General features: G+C 49.8%; 1 protein-coding gene across 2 annotated transcripts; it reads right to left on the reverse strand.

The window, feature by feature from the left end:
- Positions 1-8473: 8473 nt before the first annotated feature.
- Positions 8474-16353, reverse strand: TYSND1 (trypsin like peroxisomal matrix peptidase 1). 2 transcript variants are annotated; one of them, XM_024986881.2, is made up of 4 exons: positions 15083-16353; positions 13043-13173; positions 11851-12036; positions 8474-9410 (listed from the first exon to the last, which is right to left on the reverse strand). In XM_024986881.2, exons 1-4 carry the CDS (start codon positions 16252-16254, stop codon positions 9193-9195), a joined length of 1707 nt encoding a protein of 568 aa, XP_024842649.1. In that variant the 5' UTR covers positions 16255-16353; the 3' UTR covers positions 8474-9192. The 2 variants fall into 2 exon arrangements, with proteins under 2 accessions (XP_024842649.1, XP_059738652.1); XM_059882669.1 differs by lacking the exon at positions 11851-12036.
- Positions 16354-18696: the final 2343 nt, after the last annotated feature.

Here is an 18696-nt window from a genome sequence, read left to right on the forward strand (position 1 = left end):
GAGGTTGATAGTCTGGGGAAAGATACTAAGCTGCAAAAAATAAAAAATTATATATATATACATATATATATGTGTGTGTGTGTGTGTATATATATATATATATATATATATATATATATATATATATCACTAATTGCAGTAAGAAAGACTGGGGGCAAAAGAAGGGTGCCAAGGCCTCTCTCCAAGGATAAGTTAGCCCTGGGCAGAGAGGAGCCAAGTATACTCTGGGTGTGCAAAGACCGAGGCAGGATAAAGAACTGACAATGGGGGCATTGCAGGGGAGCTTGGGGACAGAGCAGCCCAGCGTGGCAGGATGGCACAAGCCTCCAGGCCCTGGTGAAGACTGTCCAGGGCAATGGGGAGCCACTGCTGGGTTTGTTTGTTGGGTTTTTTTTTGGTGGGGGGGGGGGATTGGTTTGGTTTTGGTTTTGGTTTATTTTTGGTCACAGCATGAGGGATGTTAGTTCCCTAACCAGGGATCAAACCCATGCCCCTGCAGTGGAAGCGTGGAGTCCTAACCACTGACCACCAGGGAAGTCCCACTGCTGGGTTTTAAGCAGAAGAGTGAGGTCTGAGTTATGTTGGAAGGTGAAAAGATAGGGGAATGAAAGGCTGCCTGAAACTGGGGGAACTAGGAGGAGAAGAGTCCAGGGGTAAGAAGAAAGTGGTTGGACTCAGATCTGTCAAGAAATATACTGATGCAAACTGGAGGTAGGATCAAGCCAATGTGGTGACAGATAAGCCATCTTCTGGAGAAGGAAATGGCAACCCACTCCAGTGTTCCTGCCCGGAGAATCCCACAGACAGAGGAGCCTGGCAGGCCACAGACCATGGGGTCGCCAAGAGTCAGACACGACTTAGCGAAATGGCAAAGCCATCTTCATCTATTTAATGCAAATATTAGCACTAACACGAAGCATTGTAGAAGAGTTGATGGGAAAAAAAATAAAGAAAAGGTTCAGTGAGATCATTTGTGTGACGTGTGTTAGTATGTTGCCTGGCACACAGCAGCAGAGTACAGAGCAGCCATTTATTACAGCTCTTTGATATAAGGAAATTAGGTTGCCCAAGGCTATGACACAGAACACTGGCAGCTTCCTCTCTCCCAGCCCGGTGCTCCTTTGAATAGTACCCTTTATTGCCTTGGTTTTCGTGACTGTTTATGCTAGAAGTAAGCATTTCTGTACCTTTTCCAAAAGCTGTGGTCAGAGGTCTTGTTTTCAATACTCCTGGCATAGGGAGTGTTGTGAGCAATTCCATCTAAAGGATGCTGGTACCCAGAATCATCTCAAGGTGGAGAAGAAGCTGGCATCCTCCCATGAACATCCCATGCTCATTATTAGCCCACACACCTCAGGCTGCATCTGCTGGTCCTTTGGAATCCTCCCATCTCCTCCCATCCAGCTGGCACCCTGCCCAGTGAGAACATGAGCTGAAGAAAAGAATACAGTCAGAGGCATAGGAGTCTGCACCTCCTTCTCTCAGGCCTTGAGGTCACAGAAGAGCAGCTGTGCCAGAGTGTGGAGTACAGAGAGCCCATAAGCCCTGCCTATCCCACCCCTGCCTCTCAGGGATGCATCAGAGAGCCCCGAGTTGGCTTTGATGTTCTGGGCGCAGTGAGCTTTCATTTGTCCTGGGCTTTGCAAACTTCCAAATAGCTTGTATCTCCTCTTAGTCCTCCTGAAATCCCTAGAGGAAAGTGGGGTGTGTGTGGGGCGGGGGGGGGGCGGCGGGGCATGCACACAGTCATGCCCAACTCTTTTCGACCCAATGGACTGTAGCCTGCCAGGCTCCTCTGTCCATGGGGATTCTCCAGGCAAGAATACTGGAGTGGATTGCCATTTCCTACTCCAGGGCATCTTCCTGACCCGGGGATCAAACCCATGTCTCTTGTGTCTCCTACATTGGCGGTCAGGTTCTTTACCACTAGCGCCACCTGGGAAGATCTAGAGGAAAGTGGGGGGTGGGGTGGTTAAACTCTGACACTGAAGATAACAACCACCATTGACTAGATCTTTGGGGCAGAGACCTGGCTTTGCTGGACTTTGAGTCCCCAGCATCTGGCACTGACCCCAGCACTTGGTTCCCTTAAAGTTCACTAATGTTTGCTTAAATGATTTTAAAAAATATATATTTCTTTATTTGGCTGCACTGGGGCTTAGTTGTGGCCTGCGGGATCTTTTGCTGTGGTGCACACACTCTCTAGTTATGGAACTCGAGCTCAGTAGTTCTGGTGCACAGGCTTAGTTCCTCTGAGGTATATGTGGGATCTTAGTTCCCCAACCAGGAATCGAACCCAAGTCCCCTGCCTTGCAAGGCAAATTCTTAACCTCTAGACCACCAGGGAAGTCCCTGCTTAAATGATTTTTTTAAATTAAGATTTAATTCACATACCATAAAATTCACTTTTAAAACATAAAATAATGGGGTGAAGGCTATGCAACCCTCACCATTATCTAACTCCAGGATATCCCATCGTTTAGTTGCTAAGTCATGTCTGACTCCTGGCAACCCCATGGACTGTGGCCTGCCAGGTTCCTCTGTCCATGGAATTCTCCAGGCAGGAATACTCGAGTGGGTTGCATTTCCTTCTCCAGGGGCTCTTCCAAACCCAGGAATCAAACTCAGGTCTCCTGCATTACAGGCAGGTTCTTTACCTACTGAGCTATAAGGGAAGCCCAAAATGTTAGTTGCTCACTCGTGTCTGACTCTTTGTGACCCCAAGGACCCATAGCTGTCCAGGGGATTCTCCAGGCAAGAATACTGGAGTGGGTTGCCATGCCCTTCTCCAGGGGATATTCCTGACCCAGGGATCGAACCCACGTCTCCTGCACTGCAGGTGGATTCTTTACTGTCTGAGCCACCAGGGTAGCTCAAGATATTTGCATCACTCCAAAGAAACCCCATACTCAATGAGCAGTCCCTCTCCACTCCTGCCTCCATCCGGCCTCTGACAACCAGAATGATTCATATCTGATGAAACAACCCTACCAGTACTCCTAGAAACATAGTAACTAATATTTGTTGAACACAGACTAAGTGCTTTGGATAGCTTCTCAAATTTACTTTACACGTGGGTCCTCCAAGGTAAGTCTTATTCATCTCCACTTCATAGATGAGGAAACTAAAACTCAAGCTAATAAATCAGCAAAATCACACAGTTAGTAAAAGAGAGGAACTGGGTCTTGACCCTAAAATCAGGGCATCATCGCTAAGGGAGCCAGAGGTCACTGAGCAGGCATAGGAGAGACTCAGTGGTGAGTCACACAGGCATCAGAAATTCACTGGGCTCATGCCCCAGCACTGTGGGAAACAGAGGTGGAGAAAACCACCACAGCCTGCCCAGGGCAGGGACACAGCCCTGGGGCTTGGGAAGGTCAAGGAGAGTTTTGTGGAAGGACTAGACCGATACAGGCAAAGTGGATTCCAATCGGCAGCGTACAAGGAAAGGACTTATTAAAATTGCAGCACAAACCTGAAGCTGGGAGGGAGGAGAGAGAGGCATGCAGTGGCCCATGCTGGGTTTGGGGTGTGGCTTGCAGAGCTGGTATGGCCCGTCTCCAAGGACCTGACCCACACCAGGAAAACTAGGGAAAGTGTCATGGTCATTCAACACCTTCTTGGCAACCAGGGAACATCTTGATTCAAGAGAGGGGAGGGGGTCCCAGTGGAACCTTCTTGTCCCCACATCACTTCTCTCTTCCCACTCAACGGTGTACATATCTTTGGCGCTGAAAATCGTGGCTCCTTGCCTAACAAGGGACTTTTGTCTTTGAATTTCCAGGTGCTGGAGGGACCAGGGAGATACAATTCAGATGCCTTAATGTTGGTAGTTCTATGGAACCTTAATGATTAGTGTGAGCTCCCAATGCTAGGGACACGGATTCAATCCCTGATCGGGGAACTGAGATCCCGCATGTTGCATAGCACTGCCAAAGTAATTAGAAAAAAATGAAAGATGGGAACCTTGAATTAAAAAAAAAAAATTAGTAGGAACATCAAGCAGGTTGTCTAATATCCCAGAACCTAAGAGGAGGACGCACTGCTGGCTCTCAGCAAGGCCTGAAGGCATACATTCCCTGACAGCAACAGGTGTTTCTACTGCTGGCTCCCAGGGCTGGGGGGAGCGCCATGGTACTGGGATCAACTCAAGGGCCCAGAGAAACAGAAGCGGTATCCCCACTTAAGGAAGGGACAACTCTTAACTTTATCTGAAGAACCTTGTCAGTTTTAGCGAAATTCACAACCCTCAAACAACGGGGGGAATCCTCCAGTTTCTTCTCTCCCTTGAAATGTGCTTTGGCAGAGTGCTCACAGCTAGGGGAAGGCTATATTCATGAAGCTAGGTTCTACTGCTGTGACAAACAGACCCCCCAGTCTAATGGCTCAAATACAACAGAAGTGGATTACTTGCCTGGGCTTCAGTACCAGGCCAGTGGACTGGTTAATGAGGCTGCCCACTCCACACCATCATCCAGGGACCAGCTAAAGGGACTGTCTTCACCAAGTGGCTGCCAAGGTGTCTTTTAAGGGATGTCTCCACTCCCGGCGGATGTGGGTAAGGGCACAGAACAGGCCAGGCCTGGAAGTGGTGTACCTCCCTTCTGTGCTTTGGAACTCATGGACACACCTGACTGTGGGGATGGCCAGGAGTTGCCATCCAGAGTATGGGCAGAAAGAAGAGAGGAAAACAGATCCTGGTGTCTGCCCTGCTGACCGAGGGCTTAGCCTCCCTGGTTTACTTCCTGTGCTCCTGCTTGTCCTTTCTCAGGCTCCTGCAGGTTCCTGCTCTTAAACACTGGCAGCCCCAGGCTCTCCACTGCACCTGCTCCCAGAGGTAGCAAGGCATGAGAAAATGATGGGCTCAAGCAGATATTTGCTCTCTTGGACATTTATTGAGGAAATCTGATAACGGGGCATGTGACAAGGAAATCTAGAGGTAAAAGGTCATGGAGAGAAGGGCTTGAAAGACCAAACTGTACTAACACAGGAGGAGAGACTCAGTGCCCAGGCCAGGCCAGAAGAGAGGAAGCAAAGCAGAGAGGGATGCTGAGTCATCACTCATGCCGAGTGGGCCCTAGAACTTCCCCAGGGCAAGCAGCTTTCCAGCACCTGTGCAGGAGCATCTAACGCTAAACTGACTTTTATTTTGGTAATACGAGTGAGTCTTTGTTCCTAAAGCAGCATTAAAACAAGACCCAGCTTGGCAGAGCCAGCCAGCTCTCCACAAAGGTCATTCTCCCCTTCTATGGCACAGGGGTCCTGCCGAGGAACATCTGCCAGCCAGGGACTATGTTGCCAATCTCCCCCACACCACTTTGCTGCTGGCTGGGGCCAGATTCTCATGGAAGGAATGTGAGCAGGAGTGATTATAATGTCACTTCTGAAGCAGTTAAGAAGCAAGGGCGACTTTCTTCCCTTTTTACTAATGAAGCAAAAAAAGCACGAGGCAGGCTTGTGCAAAGCAGTAATGGTGACCTGTTTAAGAGCAGCAGCAGAGCAGGGTGGCAGGGACAGCCTGATGGGGTCAGAAGATTGGCTACATGCAGGGGGTGGAACAAACAAGTTAATATATTGAGGATGATGGAGCTGTGTTTCTCACTGAAAGGAGGGAGGTACCAATATGAAAAGGGGACAGCTAGAATGAACCTTGTGGTATTGAGCTTGTAGTTTCAAACTGCAACTGTCGGTGTTAACTCGTGGCTTACAATATATAGAGACAGAAGTAAATACAGATCTAAGTTCTGTCTACTGAGAGGGCCTGGGAGCAGCAACACCTGGGTGAGAAGCACATCTAGTACCTAGATATTTGTTTCTAAATACCATTCTCTAATGAAAAAGGACCCTAGAGAAGTGACTGATTCCAGGGAAAGTACAAGGTAAGTCTAGAACAGTATGCTTTGAAGGAAGTTCTCAAAGAATGATGGGGAGGGGACTTTCTTGGTGGTCCAATGGTTAAGACTCCTTGCTCCCACAGCAGGGGGCCGAGGATTAATCCCTGGTCAGGGAACTAGATCCCACATGCCACAACTAAGTGTTCATATGCCACAAGTAAGACCCGGCACAGCCAACTAAATTAATTTAAAAAAAAAAAATAATAATGAGGAGAGGCCAAAAGAACACAGAAGTTAGTTTGAAGGAGTTCCCACCAGCCAATAGGGACAATTTGAGCATCAAAATAATGACAAGAATAGATTATAATCCACTGATTAAAATCCAAATCCATGATTCCACAAAAACATAGTTAAACAGAGAGAAGGGAAAGCTTTCACGTCAATAGAATGCCAATGAATAAATGTAGGAGGAAAAATGAAAACAAAAGATTACCATTTGGCAAACATTAAAGTTATTTAGTCAAGGGACATCAATGCGTGATAAGCATAGTAGATAAAACTGGGTGGGGAACAGTGTTTTTACACAGTCTTCAAATATTTCCACACAAATACCTATTAATTACAAACAAAAAAGAAAATTTATAGTGGAGAAACCTAGCAGGCATCATCTTAGTCAAAGGATCGATATTATCATCTGTAATCTGACAAATAAAGATCATGTGACACCCAGTAGGAGAAAATGACAAGACATCACTAATGTGATATCCCAGCAATGTACGTCCTGAATCTAATCATGTGGAAGTGTGGACAAACCCACAGGAAGACACATTCTACAAAATGACTTCAGGAAGGTCAAGGGCATCCAACTCAAGGAAAGACTTAGGAGCTGCTCCACGTCAAGGTGGGGAGAGAGCCATGGCAAGCAGGTACAATTCATGATCCCAGAGGAGGTCTTTCTGTCACAGAGAACATCACTGGGGTTTGGCACAGGCGGTAAGGGGTGTCTGGGGGAAGGGTGTGTCGGGATTCTTGCTACTTTTCTGTAAGTCTGAAACTGTTTCAAAATTAAAAAAAAAAAAAAATTTTAAAGAAGCTGGAATATCTTCTCCACTCTCTCTTGCCCCATCCACTAGCAGGATACAGAGGACCTGCTAGGGTCTGAGGTCCCAGGCCCAGTGATAAGAGCTGTAGGAGGGAAGGAGTTCAGGTCCCTTAACCCCAAATGCATGACAGCCACCACCCCCCAACTTTCCTGGTCAGGTGCACGACTTTGGACTTTCTGTGAGCAATGAACAAACTTCTATTGTCTTTAGCCACTGAGCTGGGGGAGAGGGGACCTTTTCCTGCATTATCCTAACTCATGGGACTTACTCAACAGCCTGCTCTGCTCTCCACTTGAGGTCCCACAGACACCCCAGGGAAACATCTTGTCCCTAAACTTGCCAGCCGCTCATCACTATCCTGGCCAGAGACCCAGCACCGCTCGACCCCTCTCTCTCTCTGCATCGCCCCACATCCAGTCAAGCCCACTTCCTGTGTCATGCTGGAGCTTCTCCACACCTGCCAGGCCTGCCTCGGCAATCTTCCCCTCGCCAGGGCCACTGTCACTGGTTCTCTAGCCTCCGTTCCAATCTTTTCTCCGCTAAGCCTGGCAAGACATATGTGTAGTTCCACAATTCCTTGTCCCAGCCCCTGCTGCCCTCAATCTGGACACCCTCCCTGTTTCCAGCCCATCTGGTAAACACTTAGTCTCCCCTCAGGGTTCAACTCGTGAGTCACCTGGATGAATCCTTGCTTGATCCTCCATCCTTGGGGCCCTTGGACACGGTCTTCCATCTGAACAGGGCAGAGAGGCCCTGCTTGCTCCATTAATCGGGGTGGTGGGGGTGGGGGCACACACCCGTCTCCCCAGCATAGCCTGAGCTCCTTGGCATCCACACATGCTGGAATAAATCCTCTCCCCTCCCACTCACAGCCAAGTCAGATCCCAGCCCTCCTTCGCCACCCGTTAATTCACTACAGGCTTTCATTCGAGCTATTAAAACATTTGCCCTCTGGCCCCTTTCCTAATCCACACAGAGAAGAATCCCTGTCTCCGGAGTGTTCTGTGGTTGCCCAGAGCTGGCACTCAACAAACAGATATTGAAACAAAGTACTCAGAGCAATTCTCTCTGCTTAGATTAGAGCCCCACCCCATTTCACCCCTGCCCCAGTTGCTCCCAAATTGCATTCAATCTGTCAATGATTTAACAATTATTTCTTGAAGGCTGGCACACACAAGGCCCTGGGCATGCAATACATGTTCCTGACTCCAGGGGTTAGTCTTAACTCCTAGGGGCCACCATGGCCTTGTTCACCTTTGAACTCCCCAACTCCTGTCCATCCCTGGGCCTGGCTCAGCTAGGCACCCTGTAAACATCTGCTACCAGGCCAAGACCACTACTGACCCAGGCCTGCAAGCCCATCCAGGGCTGACTGGCCCTACAACCAGCTACTAGGACTAGTCTGACACAAGAGTGTCCTGTGAGATCAACCCCACTGAGACAGCAGGACAGAAAGTGTGTACTTCTGTGCCTGGAGCTTTCCTATTCCCCATTCAACTCATGAAACAAAAAAAGAATCTGACATATAAGGACTCATCCCTTGGAGGTCCTGTTTATTCCTGAACCCCAACCAGACAGCCCAGCAAGACACATCCCACTCCTCCACCCCACCCCAGATCCCTGAGGCCCATTTCCCAGGCTGGAAAACGAAAGCACTGTGTGTGAGTGCCCCAGAGGTCAGGGCACCTGACATACGAACAGCCGGGAGTCCTGGCTTCCAGGGATGCCACTGCCGGTCCACGGAACAGGATGATGCTTTTTCTTGCAGCTCTGGTCTTCGGAGCAGAGCCCCTCTGCTGAGGTTTTTCCGAGGAAGCCCCAGTGCTCTGTCAGCCCCATTCTGACCGAGGGCAGAGAGGAGCCAAGGCCCCAGGGAAGATGCTGCTCCAGGTGGCCAGCGATCATCAGGTGACAGGGGACAGACTCGAAACCAGGACTGGGCCTGTCTTGCAGCCAGCATCTCTGTCAGGACCAGGGCTGTTGTACGGCTGTCCTGAGCTCGCCAGAAGGGAAGGGACAGAGCTGAGTCTACTGTCAGGGGGCAGAGAGAGAAAGCGCCCCCAAATGGCCTGCCCGGTAAGAGGTCCCCAGCAGCTAAAGAGAAGTTTGGTCCAGACTCCAGAGCTGAGCAAGGTGGGTAGTGAAGGGGAGGCAACTGGGCTCTGGTGGGTCCCGTCTGGATCCTGAGGCCGCCAGCATCAGCCTTCCCCACGGCATCAAAGGGCTGCTCTCCCCCGCAGAGGGGTGACACAGCTTCAGAGCTTGCTCCGCAGGGCCTCTGCTGGGGGCCGCTGCAGCCGCCACACCACCCTCACTGGCTCGGAGGCGCGGTCTAGCTGGCGGAAGCCGCCCAGGTCGCCTGTCTGGCTGTACTGCTGCAGGGCCGGCTGGAGCACCGTGATGGGGATGCTGAAGTTCAGGTGGGGGTATGTGGCCCCCGTATTATTGTCCCGGGTGTTGCTGGCGACAATGCCTGTTCAGAAGACAGAGAGGAAAAGAGGGCATGAGCGAAGGCTCAGGGAAGGGAGGGAGACCCACCTCTATCCTGGAGGCCCTGGGCCTGTCGAGGGCGGGGATGCTGAATACCCCTCACAGTGACAGACACCAGGCTTCATGTATTGACATAGGCCCCTCATGCCCCAGTCCTCCTTCCTGGCTTTACTTTCTCCCTAACGCTATCAGTATCTAACACTATGTCTCACTTATTTTGGTATTTTTCTCTCCAACTTCTGTTATCTTTCAGCTCCATGAGGGCTGGGCTGCTGTGTTTTATTCATAATCTCGCCAGGACCTGAAAGAGGGCCTGGGATAGCGGGACCTCAACACGCACTTGTTGAGTGAATGAATGAATGAATCAGACTCACACAGAAGTTTTGGGTGGCCAGCTCAGTGCATGTATATGAATTTTTTGAAGAAAATTTTAGGAGTCTTGCCCAAATAGTACAGAGTTCCTGTACATCCTGGACCCAGCTTTTCCTTATGTCACCACACCACATTGATCAAAACCAAGAAATTAAGCTTCGTGACATGCTATTAACTAAAGGACAGAACTCACTTGGATGGACCAGGGTTTGCACTAATGCTCTTCTTCTGATCCAGGATCCCACATGGCATTTAGTCATCATGTCTCCTGGGTCTCCTCCTATCTGAGTCACTTCCAGTGTCTATCTTCCACAGCCTTGACACTTTGAAGAGTACAGGTCAATTATTCTGTAGAATGTCCCTCAATTTGGGTTGACCTGATGTTTTCTCACGATTAAGACTGAGGTGTGTCTGGTCTGGTAGTCCAGTGGTTAAAAATCTGGCTTACAATACAAGGGACACCAGTTCAATCCCTGGTCTGGGAAGATCTCTTATGCTATGGGGTAACTAGGCCCATGTGCTACAACTACTGAGCTTCATTTCTCCTACATTTATTAATAGAAATTCTTCCATAAGGGAAAGCTATCCTTTGTCTCCATTTTTTAATTCATTCAATATTAACTTATATCAGTATAGACTCACGAGTATTCATTCTTTGCTTGGGTTACAATCCAATACTACTGCTATTTGTTTTGTTGCTCAAATTGTTCCAACAGGAGCTCCTTCACATCAGCTCTTGGGTTTTTCAACATTTGACACACTCATCATTTGGTTTTTCTTAGGGTTTGCTTCCTTTCCAGCACCACAAAGCAGCCCTGGAATCAGTCAGTTCCTGGTTCTTTTTATTAGAGAATGACTCTTAGAAACCAAGATCTGGACTCTCGGCATGCTCATTGCAACTGGAGTGTCACTGGCTTCTAGCCCCTCTCAGCAGACGAAGATAAGAGACATATGTATATACACACACACACAAACTCATGCATACACACATTTATATTTATCTCTGTATCCATTTATCTGTACACATCTTTTAGAAGGTCAACCAGTATATGGGAGAAAGATGGAATTCGGACTAGGATGAATGTACCTAACTGTATTTCAAATGAATCACATAACCATTCTGAAGGGGAAGGAGCTAATCTAAGAAACTTTGGAAAACAGCTTTTTGACTGGACACTTTAAGGCTAAAGAATGGTACTCGCTCAAATATTGTCTTCTAGTTGGTAAATGTTTCTCACAGGGATGTGGTTAGGAATTCTGAAAGTACTTTTTTTGTACACTACAGTTGAAGAAATAAGTAAATCTACTGCAGCTAGCAACAAAAAGGCAACGTTTCTCACTATGGGAGAAAGCAGTCAGAAGTAAGGGAAGGGGAAGGCTTGCATGAACCCTGTGTGCTGGACTGTAGGTGGAGGTATCCATATGGACTCATGGTTGGCTTTTTTTTAAACAGATTTTTTTTTTTAAAAACTTAACAAAAATTTTAAATTGAAAGATTTAACAAACACATATTTATTAAAAAAAAAAAAAAGAGTTCACACTTTGTGAAAAACTGTAAAGTCAGCCAGTGTTAGGCCCACATATCTTTGTAATGAGGCAAGAATGTGCTGGAGTTGAGTGGTGTTCACCCCGTTTCTCCTTTGTCCTCCACTCACTGAAGATATGCACTCACTCACTCACTCACTCATTCATTCACTCATTCACTTTACTTGCCCAACTGGTAGGTTGGGCTTTTGAGTTTGTGACCCTTGGACTCATCCAACTACCGAGTTTCACAGATCAAATGATATTAAGTGACTTACCTGAGGTCGTGGAGTGCCTTAGTGGCAGAGAAAGGACTAGAACTCAGATCTCTTCCCTCCAAGCCCAGCATCCATCCTCTCCGACCTCAGAAGCACCACAGTCCAAAAAACCTTGGCTAATTAGCCCTGGGCATAAGGCCCATCATCCTTCCAGACAGGGTGGCTGCTAGGGCTGGTCACTGGGCACTCGTGGGTGGGACTGAGGCTCTGGCCAGGGGAAGGCCGGGAGAGGGCCAAGGGGCTGGTTACCCAGGAGGTCCCCGGAGCAGGCAGAGAAGAGCGGGCCCCCGCTGGAGCCACCATGCACGGCACACGTGGTCTGCAGCATCACCGGCGTGTCATCCACCCGCACCACAGCCGACAGGATGCCTGAGGTCACCGAGGGCCCGCAAGCCTGGCCGAAGACGCCGAAGCCCACTACACTGACAGCCTCACCTGCCAGGGAAGGAAGGAGGGTTAAGCTGGGGAGCCTCCTCCGTCTGGCAGGACTCACACCCTCGCCAAGCCCCCCCCCACCCCCACCAATCCTCTCCGAATTTCCAAACCCTGTCTGCCTTTCTAGTTTCTGCTCAGATGCCTGTTGCCTCCATGAGAACTTTCCCCAGGCCCCTACAGAAAGAGGTCAGGACCTCCACTGTATCTGCTCCATCATTTCTCTTCAGCCCTCATTCCCCTTCTGGACTGGGTAGTCACTTTTTAGGATTCCTAGCATCTAGCCAGGTGCTCAATACATGTTTGTGGAATTAACACCCAACTCCTAGGACTAAAAAGTCTATTGGTGAAAATAAAACCCTGACAATAACTACAAAATGGGCATCACCTTCCTTCACCAAGTGCTTTACAGGCAATATTTCACCCAGTCCTCACAAGACCTAGGGGTAAGTAGCATTATCCCCATTTTACAAATGTGGAAACTGAGACAAAGAATATGAAGTTGCCTGTCCAAGGATTCAGGGCTAGTAAGTGGCAGAAGAGACGCCAATGCAGTGAGCTCATAATCCTTGTTACGTAATAACAAATCACATCCACAAACCAAAACATCTGGTACTTCTGTGGCAGCATCACAAGGCCTTTCACTCCAATCATGCCACTGGAGCCTCGCAGACCAGCCTGCAGTGTTATAAGGAGTCCTCAAGGTTCAGCACCTCCACACTACACTGCTGCAGGGCCTCAGGAAAAAGACATGCTTTATCTTCCGCTGGGAATTCCACCTGCCCCCCAGCACCGTGGGCATGCTGAGCACAGCAGGGAGGCCTCTAAGAGCAACTCCAGCCAAAGCACTGTAACCAGGATGCAACGAGGTGCCAGCTTGACTCGTTACTCCAGCAAGGGTGGGGAAGGAAGCTGATCTGAGGGGCTGGCCCCTGATCTGTAGGCTTGATGTGCCCAACACTGATTTTCCAAGGTCCTTTCCTGACCAAAGGGACCCTTTGTTCATTACCTTCATGGAAATGCTCAGCAGGCACAGGTACAGGGACACCATCTAGGTCCTCCTCCAGTCTCACAACTGCTATGTCATAGGGAGACGTCTCCTGGGTGGCAAACACCACACGTCCCCAGATTATGGCACTCCTGGATACAAGAGAAACAAAATGACAGGCTAGCTCTCCCAACCTTTAGCACTGGGAGGAAGCAAAATAATGAGTAACAGTAAAAATCATGAACTCGGGACTCAAAAGATTTGGTGTTAGCCCTGGAACATACCCGCAAGCAACTCTGGGCACATCACTTAGCTGTTCTGTGGAATTTCCAAGTATGCTTTACCAAGCGCAGAGTACCTCTATATATGGGTTCCTGCACGTTATCATGATCACAGACACCCAGCACCCAGGGAGCGCTGTGGGCCAGGCCTGGTGTTAATGTTCTATGGACATCATTTCATTTAGTCCTCAGAGCAGCCCCATGAACTAGACACTGGTATTATCTCCATTTCAGATGGTGCTTTTGAGGCCCAGAGAGGCTGAGTAAATATATCTCACAGTCACACAGTTAGTGGGAGAAGGCAATGGCACCCCACTCCAGTACTCTTGCCTGGAAAATCCCACGAATAGAGGAGCCTGGTGGGCTGCCGTCTGTGGGGCTGCACAGAGTAGGACACGACTGAAGCGACTTAGCAGCAGTAGCAGCAGCAGCAGCAGTTAGCGGGAGGAGCCAGGGCTGATTTTCCCAGGGTCTTCCTTTTCTCCCTCATTTGATACCCACAGTCTTGTCATTTAGTGGGACACACATGATACAATTTCATCCTCTGGGTCCGTGTTTATATAGATGCTAGCACTTCTATAGCTCTTACTATGTGGCAGTAGCAAGACTTTACATGTCAATTCCTGGGAAAGCAGCTTAGACAGATTAAGCACATTGCCCAAGATTATGCATGGTTGCCTGTTACACACACTGCAGGAGTAGCTTCCAGGAGACCTGGTGGGTTCCCTAGGACCAAGAGTATGTTGGGGTGGGGGACAGTGGGAGGGGGGAGGAATTGGGGACCACACACAGAGGAAAATTCTCAGTATCAGTCTTCCCTATAAAGTCATGGCCATCCTGTTGATTGTCAAGAGGGGATTTCTATGGCAAAGCCAGGCTGGGTTAACCTTGGAAGTTCAGTAGAGGCATTTGGGAAGATCTGGGCTGAGAAGTTGGGTTGGACCACGTACAGGAGAACAACAGTTACACCAAGGTGCTATAGTGCTTTGCTTTGGCCTAGGTAAAGTACCTGGGATTACAGAAGAAACAGAAAGAACACGTATTGGAAAATCAAGCCAAGAAGCTGAGGCTGCCGACTCCACTGTCAAAGCAAGTGAAAGTACATGACAGCAGGAGTGCTTTCCTTGCAGAGAGGGGACAAATGACTGTCTGAAGTTCTAAACTGGCGGCCAAGACCACCCCACAACTGTTCAAAATATACCTATTTGCCTGGGCCCCACTCTAATATTCTTATTAGGTGGAATCCCATATCTGTCATTCTGATCCAGAAGGGATGTTCTGGTTAAGATCTAAGAGATAAATCAAGTAAGAGTAACAGGCTCCTCTCCTACTCCAGAAGGGTGGCACCCTGGGCCCCTGGCATTTCACTAGGCATTCAGGGGAAAGAGAACAGGGTTAGGAAGACTCCATTCAAGGGCCTCTGGGTGTGTGTGGGTGCAAGGCTGAGACAGAGGAGTTGCCCAGAAGGAATTCAGACTGGGAGTGGGAGCTCAGTGATGCTTAGTCAGGGATGCTGAACGGCGCCACAGATCTCCAGAGTTGCTTGGCATCTTGCCCAAGTCCCATTCACCCTCTGCCAGGAGGCACAGAACTCCCTACTCTGGGGTTCTGAGTACCAAGGATGAGAGGAGGGTCCCAGGCCCCTACACACAGTGCACCTCCAAGGCATGAGCCTGAGACCAGAAGGCCTCCATAGTCCTCAGGATTATGACCTGAGGCCTGGACTCTAGTCCTGACAGCTGGTGAGGGAGTGGAGTGCGGGCAACCTTCAGGGCCTTACTTGGGGGTAGTGGAGTGCACCAGGACCCTCGCCGTCTCCCGAGGGGCCACATGCCGGCAGGTCACCACGAGATGGGGCGCCACGGCCACTCCGGAGCCCCAGACAGAACCACACTCCACCAGCACGGCCGCAGCTGCCCAAGGGGGCCCGGGGTCTCGGTATCGGAGGGGCAGGCCCCATGGGGCACCCATCTCAGGCGGTAGGAGGGCAGCCAGGGCGGCAGTGTCGGGGTGAAGGCGGCAGAGGGCGGCTCGGGCTACGCTGAGCAGTGGGGCGGCGGCGCAGAGCAGCGTGAGGCCCACCCACTCGCGGGCCTTCCAGCAGAGGGGTGCAGCCACCAGCGCCACCAACGCCCCCGCGGGCCGCGACGCGAACACGCCTCCGCCCTCCGTGCCTGGCAGGCAGCGGGCATCGGTGAGCAGCAGCGGGCCGGCTGAGTTGCTGAGCACACCGCGGCTGAGCGTATTGAGAAAGATGTCCGGGCAGAAGGCCCCGAACGGGGAGCCGCAAGCCAGGAGCGGTGCGCCCTTGGGCACGTCCCCGAGAGGCGCCACGGCCAATACCGGCCCTCGCTCCTCCGCCTCCTTCTCCATCTCCGGCCGCACGCGAAGCAGTGCGAACCACCCCAGCGCTCTCAGCTGGTCCTCCTCCTCTTCCTCCGACACCTCATCATCCGGTGCGGCGTTTGCGAAGCGCCACTGCTCGGCCTCCTCGCCGCCGAAGAGGCGCACGAAGTGGCCCCGGAAGGCCGGGCAGCTCAACAGCAGCAGAAGCTCGGCGGGGCGCGGGGGCTGCAGTGGCCGCCCGCGGGGCCGGGCGGGCGGACCGGGTTCCAGGCCGGCGCACTGGGGCGTGCACAACCCCGGGCGACCCCGCTCCGCGCGGCCTGCCGGACTTGCGGCGGTTGGGCCGCACTGCACGTGCAGGCGCAGGTCGTCGCCGCAACTGTCGCCCGGCAGGAAGGCGGTGCTCGCAGCGGTCAGCGCCCCGCTGCCGGCCCGCAGGAAGGGGGTGAAGATGCCCCCATGGCACAGCACCAGGCCCGGGCGACGGTTCAGGATCACCCCGCTGCAGCTCCACGAGCCTGCCTCGGGCTGCCCTGCCCGGGAGGCGCTCACCACGCAGCCCGCCTGCTCAGCTGCCCTCATGGCGGGCCCCCACTGACGCCCCATGGCCTCCGGGACGGCACACCGAGGGCTTCCCGGAGAGCGAGCGAGTGAGCAAAGACCACGACCGGAACCAGCTGACCCCACGTAGCGCCACCCAAAGCTGGAAGCAAGAGGCGCAAGCACTGTCCCAGGGCTTCCTTGTCAGGCCGGATTGGCTAAACCCCATTGGCTGGGCAAGGGGCCGAGTCCTGATTGGCTGCTGAGGCTAACCCCGCCTTTCCCCGCCCTAGACCGTTCAGGTCACCAGCGCAATGTAAGCGGGAGCTGTAGGACCGGAGGACGAGCCCCGGGAGAGTGACAGGAATGTGGCTTTTACCGGGAGATAAGGGCGTGCTGGTCCTTCGGAGCCTAGTCTCGTCTCTGTTCGCTGAGCTGCAGGAAAGGGAATACAAATGTGTGGTGCCGTGCGTAGATTTGCCCAGTCCCTAACGGGTCCCTGTCAGTATCTGCCCAGGTGTAGGAGACATCTGACCTCTGATCCCTGGGATAAGACGGGCAAAGAAGCCGTTCAGTACTTTGAAATTTTGTAAGTAAACCGTACAGCAATCCACTAGGAGATAATAGAGCTCATAAGATACAACTCGGGTCTTTTGATGCCAAAGACCACGCTACCAATCTCATGGAAACTGGATTTGCTCAAAATAAAATTGGCCTTCAAAACTGATAAGCAGTTGTTGTTTAGTTGCTAAGTAGTGTCCGACTTTTTGTGAACCCATGGACTGTAGCCCGCCTGGCTCCTCTCTCCATGGGATTTCCCAGGTAAGAATACTGGAATGGGTTGCCATTTCCTCCTCCAAGGGATCTTCCCCACTCAGGTCTCTTGCATCTCCTGCATTGGCAGGCAGATTCTTTACCACTGAGCCACCAGGGAAACCCAGGATAAACAGTAACTGAAGTCAAAGTTTTAAATTACACAACCTATAGTTGGCAGTATACACATTTCATATAAAGACATTTATATGGTTTATATAGTATTTATCTAGGTTAGGGGTTCCTTTTTCTGTAAAGGGCCAGAGTGTAAATAGATCATGGTTTGTGAGCCATGTAGTCTCTGTCTCAAATACTAAGCTCTGCTGCTGTAGCGTGCAAAAGCCAAAGGAGTGGGATGGCTGTGTTCCAATAAAATTTAATTCAAATTACAAAGAATTCAAATTTTTTATCATTGTAGCATGTCACAAAATTGCACTTTTTTCCCCTCACAGGTCATACAACAGGCAGCAGGCCAGATCGGGACCACAAGCTATAGTTTGCCACCCCTGATCTTTTCCAATGAAGTCACCCTGAAGGCAGAGGAATACAAACAAGTGTGTTTTGGATATCCCTGAAGCAGACACCACAAGCTAGACATTTTATGAAGGTCTGTTTATCATACTATCAACTAAAGTACACATTAATTTTAATGGAATTATTTTAGGAGATATTTATGTCAGCATTAATGAAAAACATTCAATTGCTACACTACATAACCTTTCTAGTCAATTTTTAAATAAATTAATGCTGCTTGGTTTTATCTGCAACACAATACAGGGTAATGTTCAATATTTCCAGTCTCACACAAACCTGTCTGAGAAAGGGAAATGATCCATTATAGTATGAAGCAGTACTGAAATCAGCAGTTTTCCCATAGCAGGTACTGTCTTCTTTTTCTGACACAGAAGATGGCTTATCACAGTAAAATCTGACTATCCAACTTCCCAGCAATTAAGAAAGTGTTTCTTTCCAGAGTGATGCTCAAGCCTCCAGCATGAACTGTTTGCATCAGGTTTTTCTCTATTTACGACACATCACAGCACAGTCCTGACCCCCTGAGTGCTGGGCTCATTGACTTAGCCTTTAATTTTTATGCTCTGATCTGACTCAAGTAGCACAAATAAATTTATATAAACGTAAAACCCATGCCATCATTTCACAGTATGTTTCAAGCTCAAGATGTCTCCGGTAATTTAATACTCCGGTAATTTAAAACGACCTGCTGCATTTTGCTTCCCATTCTATTTTATCCCAGTACTTAAATTTTAGAACCTTATTTGGGTTTTTTAAAAGCAAAGCTTCCTACAAGCATACTAAATGCTCAAGCATACGTTTCATTACTTTTCCTATTTTGCAAAATGTAACATTTAACTGAATCTCTCCAATTTTATATCAAATGATAAAACACGGCTAAATTGAACCCAGCCCCTACTAGTGTGTTAATATATGAGATTTTGTACAAAAAGTCTGCCATGTCCATCCAGTTGCAGAAATAACCACCAATCCTGGGACCACCATTTGTTGCAAGGCTCACAAACAGTACTCAATTTATTACTTGTAGTGGAATGTGTAAATTGGCCTGGTCTTTCCACACACTCACACCCTGCATCCCCTCATAAGCAAAATTTGTCTCTCTTACCTGTTGTATGTTCATACTCAGAACAAGCCAATGCCAAAAAGGAGCAAGATAGAAAA

The sequence above is a fragment of the Bos taurus genome, chromosome 28 (assembly GCF_002263795.3).
Source record: "Bos taurus isolate L1 Dominette 01449 registration number 42190680 breed Hereford chromosome 28, ARS-UCD2.0, whole genome shotgun sequence".
Lineage (NCBI taxonomy): Eukaryota > Metazoa > Chordata > Mammalia > Artiodactyla > Bovidae > Bos > Bos taurus.